The sequence below is a fragment of the Lactuca saligna genome, chromosome 3, assembly GCF_052625555.1.
Source record: "Lactuca saligna cultivar CGN05327 chromosome 3, ASM5262555v1, whole genome shotgun sequence".
Classification (NCBI taxonomy): Eukaryota; Viridiplantae; Streptophyta; class Magnoliopsida; order Asterales; family Asteraceae; genus Lactuca; species Lactuca saligna.
The window spans coordinates 177516430-177526177 of record NC_136419.1 but is presented as its reverse complement, the minus strand read 5'-3'; the positions used below and the strand labels follow the sequence as shown (position 1 = coordinate 177526177).

The window sequence follows — 9748 nt, the reverse complement described above, 5'->3', positions numbered from 1 at the left end:
GTCATGAAAACTCTTGGTTTTCTCTTTATAGATCAAAGAACTAGTGTAAGCATCATTTCTAAGTTCCTCAAGAGCATTTATTTGCATCAACCGGTTGTTCTTGAGCTCCGCCATGTTGAAGTTGCACATCTTTAAAGCCCAAAAAGATTTATGCTCTATCTCCACTGGTAAATGACATTGCTTTCCATAAACTAGGCTATATGGTGTAGTACCAATAGGGGTTTTGAAAGCTGTACGAAAGGCCCAAAGTGCATCATCTAGCTTATCCGACCATTCTTTTTGATTGCTCCCCACCGATCTCTCCAAGATTCTCTTTAAAGCTCTATTTTTCACCTAGGTTTGTCCACTAGTTTGTGGATGGTAAGATGTAGAAAATTTATGGGTTACCCCATATTTCCTTAGCACCTTCTCTAGTTGATCATTGGCAAAATGAGTGCCTCGGTCACTTATAAGAGCTTTCGGGACTCCAAATCTTGAAAATAACTTCTTTAAAAAGTGCACCACCACCCGACCATCATTAGTTGGCAAAGCTTGTGCCTCTGCCCACTTGGATACATAATCCACCGCCACCAATATGTATTTGTTGCCTTTGGACATGGGAAATGGTCCCATGAAATCGATCCCCCACACATCAAATACTACGCACACTTGGATAACGAGATGAAATGTTTCCCGCTCTTTGACATGCATCATATTCTTTGACAAATTGAGTTGCATCTTTAAAAATCATGGGCCAGTAAAACCCAATGTCCAAGATCTTCTTAGCAGTGTAATGTGCTCCATGATGTCCCCTTGTGGGCCCGCTATGACAATGCTCCAAATTTTTTCAGCTTTCATTCCCGAACATGTATCTTCGTATGATTCCATCCGTGCATCTTCGGAAAAGATATGGTTCATCCCAAAAGTAATACTTTATTTCGGAAAATAATTTCTTCTTTTGTTGATTAGTGAGATCTTTTGGGATGTATTTACTAGCTAAGTAATTAGCTATATTTGCAAACCATGGTTCTTCTCCCACGGTCACCATAATGTACTCGTCCGGAAAATCATCTCCATCTCTATCTTCTTGCAATCGTGGGTTTTCAAGCCTTGACAAGTGGTCAGCTGCTACATTCTCCATTCCCTTTTTATCGCGTATCTCTATGTCAAACTCTTGAAGAAGTAGAACCCATCGTATCAATCTTGGCTTGGCATCCTATTTGGCAAACAAGTACTTGATAGCAGAGTGGTTAGTAAAAACAGTTATTGTAGATAAAACTAAATAAGGGCGGAATTTATCAAAAGCATACACCACAACTAATAATTCCTTTTCCGTGGTGGTGTAATTTTCTTGGGCCAGATTTAAAGTCTTGCTAGCATAATATATGGGTCGAAAGTGCTTATCAACCCTTTGACCAAGGACATCTCCTAATGCAAAGTCACTAGCATCACACATTATTTCAAATGGTAAATTCCAATTTGGAGCAATAATGATCGGGGCATTAGTCAATTTTTCCTTTAAAAATTCAAATGCCTCTAAACACTCTTTAGTAAAATTAAATGGTACATCCTTTAAGAGTAATTGTGTTAGAGGTCTAGTTATTTTAGAAAAATCTTTTATAAAACGCCGGTAAAAACCCGCGTAACCTAGAAAACTTTTAATGCCCTTCACATTAATTGGTGGGGGTAATTTGGTAATGTTGTCAATCTTTGCCCGATCCACTTCAATTCCCATTTTGGAAACCTTGTGGTCTAAAACTATACCCTCCTTGACCATAAAATGACATTTCTTCCAATTGAGGACTAAGTCGGTTTTTTCACACCTAGCAAGCCTTAAGTCAAGATTTGTGAGACAATCATGGAAGGAAGATCCAAAAACAGAAAAATCATCCATAAAAACTTCCATGAATTTTTCCACCATATCGTGGAATATGGCTGTCATACACCTTTGAAATGTCGCGGGTGCATTGCATAGCCCGGAGGGCATGCGTCGATAAGCAAAAGTCCCAATTGGACAAGTAAATGTGGTCTTTTCTTGGTCCATTGGGTCTATGGGTATTTGGAAATAACCCGAAAATCCATCTAGAAAGCAATAATAACTATGGCCCGATAATATTTCTAACATTTGATCAATAAAAGGTAAGGGAAAATGGTCTTCACGAGTGGCATCGTTTAGCTTTCGATAATCAGTGCACACTCTCCAACCGGTTACCGTTCGTGTCGGAATAAGCTCATTCTTTTCGTTGGTTATGACCGTCATCCCTCCTTTCTTGGGCACCACTTGGACCGGACTCACCCACGGACTGTCAGAAATGGAATATATAATTCCCGCATCTAAAAGTTTGACCACTTCCTTATTGACCACTTCTTGCATATTTGGGTTTAATCGTCTTTGGTGTTGTACAACCGGATTTTCTCCTTCTTCCAGATTAATCTTGTGAGAACAATAAGAGGATCTTATTCCCTTGATGTCGGTAATGCTCCATGCTATGGCCCGCTTTTTCTTCTTCAAAACTTGAACTAGTTCTTCCTTTTCAGATTTGGAAAGGTCAGAGGCTATGATGACTGACTTTTTATGGCAATCTTCAAAGAAAGCATACTCCAAATGTTCTGGTAACGACTTGAGCTCAGTTTTTGGGTTCTGTTGGTTGTACTCGCCGAGTGCAGGTAAGGGACTTGGCGAGTTGGCAGCTGAATTTATGAATTCTGTTTTTTCCAAGCATGGTCTCGGCGAGTAGCTCGGCCCTACTCGGCGAGTTGAACTGTCAGATTGCTTCATCAATTCTTCAAATTCAGCTTCTTCCAGCAGCCTCTTGATCTCCATTAAGTCTTTTTCAGCATCAACTTATTCATCAAAAATTGTGGACTTGTTGGAATCTTCAATTTTGCATTCCTCCATTAATTCATCAAGCATGTAAATTGAGAATGCCGTGTCGTCACTATTCCTTGCATACTTCATAACTTGATCAACCCCAAAAGTGACTGAATCTTCTCGTACCGGCAAAGTGAGCTTCGAGTCCCTCATGTCTACTATAGCACTCGCAGTGTTGAGGAAGGGTCTTCCGAGGATGATCAGGACTTGAGGATCGGCCTCCATATCTAGAATTATGAAATCAGCGGGAAATACAAATTTGTCCACCTTGACCAGTAAGTCTTCACATATGCCTCTTGGAAAAGTAACTGTCTTGTTTGCTAAGTGAATCTCCATACAAATTGGTCTTGGTTCCGGGAGATCCAACTTCTTGAAGAATGAATATGGCATGAGGTTTACACTTGCTCCCGAATCGGCCAAAGCATGAATGGTAGCCAAGTTACCAAATTGGCAAGACAAAGTCAAGCTCCCCGGGTCACCCTTCTTCTTTGATAGCTTATTTAGCATAGCAACTGAGCAGTTTTCATTAAGAACTAACTATTTCACTTCCTCCATCTTCCTTCTATTCGTGTGAAGTTCTTTAAGAAATTTTGCATATGTAGGCATTTGTGCGACAGCTTCGATGAAGGGTATGTTGATTTGAAGAGCTTTGATATGATCAAGAAACTTTTGGTACTCCTCTTCCTGCTTCCCTCTCTTAGCTTGGGCTAGGTATGGCAATGGAGGATGGTAAAGCTTCTCAGGGAGCTGCTCTTTCGGATTTGGCAGTGGACTCGCCGAGTCCATATTCTGGACTCGGCGAGTAGGCTCTGTTCCATGAAGATATTGATTTTGGTCTTGAATTTCTGCATCCTCCTTCTGTAATTCCTTGGATGCTTCATTCTAAATAGGGGCCAGAGGAGTGATTATTTTCCTACTTCTTGTTGTGACTATATTTATGTGCGCGCCTCGTGGGTTATTTTCGGTTTTACTAGGAAGTTCGCCCGGTGATCTTTGGTTGATTTGTTGAGCAAGTTGCCCTAGCCGCATTTCTATGTTGTGGATACATGCTTGCTGGTTTCTAAGCATAGTTCTTGTTTCTTGAATTGCAACATCATGATCACTATGTCTCTTTTCTGAAGCAGCTACAAATTTGGTAAGCATCTATTCCAAACTTGGTTTTCTTTCTTGTGCCGGCTCATCCTTTTGGTAAAAACGTCTTCCTTTCTGCCTGTACTTCTCCTCCTTAGCCTTCTTGTATTCTTCATACGGGAGCCAGTCTTTCTTTGGTTTTCGCAAATCTTCATCATATCGGTCCCCACTTGAGTAACATACTTGCACCTTTTTGTTGCCATTTTCATCCAAGTCGTAGTCTTTAGTAAGATGAGGTCCATTACAATTTTCACAACCCACCCGAATAGCATGGATCGTTTGATCCATTTTATCCATCCTCCTATCCATGGTTTTTAGCATAGCCATGACCGCAGACAAGTCTTCAGTAGCTGCATATGCGGCTCCTCTAGTAACATCATTTCCTGGATTGTGGTATTCTCTAGAGTGCTTAGAGAATTCTTCAATCAATTCCTTGATCACCGGGGGTGGCTTCTTTGTGAGCGGGCCTTGCGAGTCAAATAACTGCCTGGTTGTGACATTGACTCCATCATAGAAGATGGAGACTTCTTGCTGGCTATTAAGGTCATGGTGTGCGCAATTTCTTAGCAGGCTCTTGTACCTCTCCCAAGCTTCATATAGCGACTCTCTAGCTTGTTGTTCAAAGTTAGCAATGGCCTTCTTCAACTTGGCTATCTTGGAAGGTGGGAAAAGGTGATCAATAAATTCTTCTTTCATCTTGGCCCATGTGGTGACTGACCCAGGGGGAAGTGACTTGAGCCAGTCTTTTGCAGCACCTTTGAATGTCACTGGAAGCATGCGAAGTAGCTGAGTCTCGCGAGGCACATTTGGAACATTAAAGTAATCAGCTACATCATTGACTTCATCTAAATTCTTGTAGGCATCTTCGTGGTCTTTTCCATAGAAAGGAATTTCCTTTAGCTGGGCGAGTATGTGGCCCTTTAGCTTGAACGTAGCAGTAGCGAGAATTGCGGGTTGCACAAGTCCCGGGATGGTGTCATCGCGGATCCTCTTCTTCCACTTTCCCATCGGGATTTCATCAATGTTAGCCATGGTAAGAGCTAACTCGTCGCCGGAATCGGAGTCGTGCCCGTATGTAGGTTCTTCTTCCTCCTCGGTGTCGTACTCGGTGTCTTCCTTGATCGGGTCTTCACTTGCTAAAGATGCGCTGGATGTACCTGCTTTGCTGCTCTTTTTCTTCCCAAAAACAGTCTTCAAATTAGACAAAGGTGACTTCTTAGGTGTATTCGAGCTCTCCATGTCCTTTCCTCTGTTCCTTCTCAATGCAAATTCCGGATCTTCAAACGGGGATACCAGCAGAGTGTTTGATCCTTTGGTCATGAAAGTCCTAAAATAAAACAAGATAAAAACGTTAAAAGAACAAAAAATGCAACTAAAAAAAACAAAAATTAAATGTAAAATACAGCTCTACTCGACGAGTAGATGCGAATGCACTCGACGAGTACCAGTGTAATTTTAAAATAAAATTAAGCTTAATATAAAAACTAAAACAGATGCTAAAACATAATTACTAACTATTAAACTGCAAAAAATTAAATTTGTGCTAGTAAACTCACACAAAGGATCGAAAAAATTAGGAATTAGATTAACTATTTAGAACCGTTCCCAGGCAACGGTGCCAAAAACTTGATATGTGTGAAACGAGCTAGTTTTAATCATACTTTTACTTGATAAGTTAAGCACACAAAGGCAGTGAACTTGTCTTTTAGTGGTATAGTTGGATAAGTAGGTGTCGAACTCAGGGAACGAAAATTAATCTAATAACTAATTTTAACTAAGCAAGTAATAAAAGTAAAGGGGGTTTTCTCTAGTTTTACAAGACTAGAAACTTAAACACAGCACTTAAGCACTTAATTAACTAAACAATTAAAACAAATGACAAATTCACCAAATTTAATAAAGGGTTTCTGTTTAGGTTCAACCAATTCACTCCTATGGTTATTTAAATGATAAATGAATTATTATTGGTTACCAACTATAGTGGTTAGGTTCATGTTCATTACTCCTAACCGTTAGACAATTAATCAATTCAAGTAGTGGCCAACTATTTAAACTAATTAATTCCCTAGTTCAATTGTTTGGATTAAATAAGATTTGTAATTGGTTAATCAAGTTGGTGTTTCAATTAACCTCTTATTTGTTGGTTTCTCAAACAAGCTCACAAATTAATTTACCCATTCTCTAATTAATCCTAGTTTCATATTCATTATTCCTAGGCATATGATAAAGTGTTCACATAAACATATGAGGTTAACAACTAAGAGATGTTCATGCAACTTAATTGCCTTCCAATTAACAGAAAATAGTTGTTATTAATGCATAAGGTTCTTTAACAAACTTAATTTAATAAAATCACCAAATAACAATCAATCAAAAAGTATAATTAAACCATAGGAGTAACTTGGTCTTCCCCAACAAAAACAAAACGAATTTAGTTCATAGTCATAGCAAAATCAAACTCAAAAACAAATTCAACTAGCCTAAACATGCTTAATTCCTAAGGTTAAGTGGAATGAATAACCTAAATTGCCTTGGTTCTTCAAAGGATTGAAGGTTAGGGTTTCTCAGCTCTTCAAAGGGTTCTTTTTCGCAGATGCAGCTCTTAAAAACGCCAAAAGTCTTTTCCATTCGGATAATGGTTCGATATTTATAATTATTACCAAACAGGGGGTACTCGGCGAGTAGAACACCCAACTCGCCGAGTAGATGCATAAAATCCGTCTAATTCCAGGAGTCTTGACTTATCTTCTGGAATATTCTTGGGTACTCGCTGAGTAGCCTCGAGGACTCACCGAGTAGCTATGCTTTTGTCCCTTATTATTCATTCTTTGGTCTCTAATTGTTTCCCCTTGTTCGCTTTCACTTCCAAGCATGTCTTTTGGACTTAAAACAAAATTTAAGCATTATTAGGTACCTTTTGTCCACATTATGCACATAATTAGCTAAAAATGAATAAAAATGTATGCTAAACATATGACTAATTATGCAAATATCACCTATACTAAACTGATAAGTTATGGATTCCAAAAGCTTTTGAATAGTTCAAAACTTGCCCTCAAGTTTTGGAATTTGTAAATCTAAAAGACGAACTTTTGAAACATTTAATTCCAAACCCTAGAATTTTAAAGTTTAAAATTCTAGCCTTATATTATTATAATATTATAGGTTTAATATATATATATATATATATATATATATATATATATATATATATATATATATATATATATGTATGTATAAGAACAAAGTCAGGCTTACCGTTAGTAGGTCTCATTCACGAAGTCGGTCTATAAGGGGGATATAAGGTTACTGCCTATAAAATGGTAGTTTAATGGGTGTCAACTCTTACCCACCGCATCCTTGACTGGTGGATGGTCGTTAGCCGAATGGGTAGGATAGGACTCTAATTCTCCCTTCATTAAAAGTATAATGATAAATATAAAGTAACTAAACGCTTATAAATTTCTAAATCTTGGTTACTTAGGAAAATGTGAACATGGTGCTAACCCATGAAATTGTACTTTGCACCTTGTTAAGTCGTTAGTGGAACGTGTGTGGTTAACCGGCACGCTAATTTGGACTAACAGTGCGTGGCAAAGGGTAGCTTGATCTTAATCATAGATCAATGGAGCGTGTGTGGTTAACCGGCACATTGATTAGGTGGTTGTAACATTGGATGTACCAAGCTAATCTTCATGGTTATTCACACCTTGTTTGTGATCCTTGGCATCCTAGTCACAAACTTGAAGTGCACAATCGAGATTTAAACATGCCATTGAATTGTTCAATGAATCTCAAAGGATCTATGAGTTTCAATTCACTTAAAACTTGAAATTCTTTTTCGGTTTTCTTTGTGGAAATTGGTAAATCGTCATTTACCTACCTTGAAATATTTTTCCATTTGGATTACGAAATCCCTCTTCCAAATTGTAAAATATTGTGTTGGGTCCTAGCCTTAATATTTCTTTTGGGTGTTATATTTTGGACTTAAATCAACTAACTTGAATTTCTACCATTGTAAATGTCTAGTTCAGACAACTATGCTCTTCCTAAATCTTTTAGATGAAGCTTTCCTCTTAAAGATGATGTCCCGCGGTTGGATCGTGGAAGTCATACTTCACTTCCTCCACCTCTTCCAATAATTATCCTTAACCTAGAAGTTCAAAGACTTGAAAAATTCAAGGTCACTCAAGCCCTACTTGCAATGAAACATCAAGATGGAAGGCCTATGTGTACTCACGTCTTGGAGATGAAGTCACATATTGCAAGGCTGAGAGTATTGGGTGTCGTTGTCTCGAGGAAGTTAGTGGTTCACTAGGTTCTTCAATCACTTCCTGAGTCATATAGTGAGTTCATTAAGGAATACTTTGTGATAGACCACGACATGACCCTTATTGATCTTACCTATTTGCTTGTTGCTACTGAATCAACAATGATTTGGCGCACTGGAAAAGCAAATTTGATTGGAAGATCTACTCCCGAAACTTCCATGGACATTGACAATGGAAAAATTGGAAGTCTAGGAAAGATTTCTCTTTCCAAGGGAAAGAGAAAGGCTAAGTCTGAGATTGTCCCGTGTACCATTCCCAAAGAGTCCATATGTTTCTATTCCCATGAAAAGGGGCATTAGTTGCAAAGCTACCCTCACTACCTGAAAGATCTGAGAAAATGTAGAACCGAAAAGTTTGACTCTGCTTCAGGTAAGTCTACTATCTAACTCTATTAAGTTCCTAATTGTTGATTCTTAATACATGATGTGACAAGGTTATATTTTGATGTTTTGTAGGATTATCCAATGGGAAGGAAGCTTAAAGGAAGTGTATGCTGAATCTGATCGCGAAAATGGATTTTTATCGTATGGTTCGATGATCGGATTTTTAAGTTGTTTCTTAGGAGTTATGATAGATTGCTGGGAAATATGTAATAATATAGTTTTCATTTGTACTTGCATTGTAAGGAAAAGTTTTTTTTTTTGAATTTTATAATTAAATAAAATTTTGTTTTATTTTTATATCGCCTAACAATGACATTTGTGAAAATTGATATTTCTCTCTTTAGCAATGGATTTGATTTTTCGTTTGTGGTAGTGTCTAAATTTACCAAATAAGTAATGATTCTCATCACCCAAGTTTCAATTGGACAGAAACTTGGAATCATGCAAGATGTATTGTATGATGAATGAGAATTTTCATCTTTGATAAATTAAGACTAATTCCTTATTGACATGTATATGTGAGACACGTGAAGGACTAAGGGATCAGGTACACTGGGTATGAGCTGGTCAAGATCCACCACAAGGATTGATAGGACTATTCTTCATGATTTACTAAATTTTAGTAAACATGGTTATGCTTACAAGTTTATATATAATTTTGAAACATTGGAAAAGGTTCAATGTATGGTAGAACGAATGAGAAGAATCACATTAGGTAGAAAGATACAAGTTTCTCCAATCTGAAAAGATGGGAGAGTACTTTAGTATCGTGTTTTATGATCATCTTTTTGGTTATGGAAAAACCATATCACAATTGATCTTCTAAAATACATCTTAGATCATTTGTATGGCTAAGAAGAGGAATCGTGAATTGTTTAAATAGTTTAAATCAAGAAGATGAGTCATACTTTGTTCCCAAAACAAGTCTTAGAGTCATACTCCAAGATTGTAACCTTGAGTGACATAAAGAAAGGTTTAAAACACTTATCAAATGTAGAGTAAAATTTTTTCTACTCTTGTACATTTGAAATTGGTAAGTTGTGATGTTTTGG

The 9748-nt window shown here is 37.7% G+C and overlaps 1 protein-coding gene and 1 non-coding gene across 2 annotated transcripts; one reads left to right on the top strand and one right to left on the bottom strand.

The window, feature by feature from the left end:
• Positions 1 to 2824: 2824 nt before the first annotated feature.
• Positions 2825 to 3358, bottom strand: LOC145036201 (uncharacterized). The gene has a single exon (XM_078984665.1). The coding sequence runs from the start codon at positions 3356 to 3358 to the stop codon at positions 2825 to 2827; it is 534 nt and encodes a 177-aa protein (XP_078840791.1).
• Positions 3359 to 4523: 1165 nt separating this feature from the next.
• On the top strand, positions 4524 to 4630 carry LOC145037970 (small nucleolar RNA R71). Its single transcript, XR_013679078.1, has one exon. It is a non-coding gene; the product is annotated as a small nucleolar RNA R71 (small nucleolar RNA).
• The last annotated feature ends 5118 nt before the right edge of the window (positions 4631 to 9748 follow it).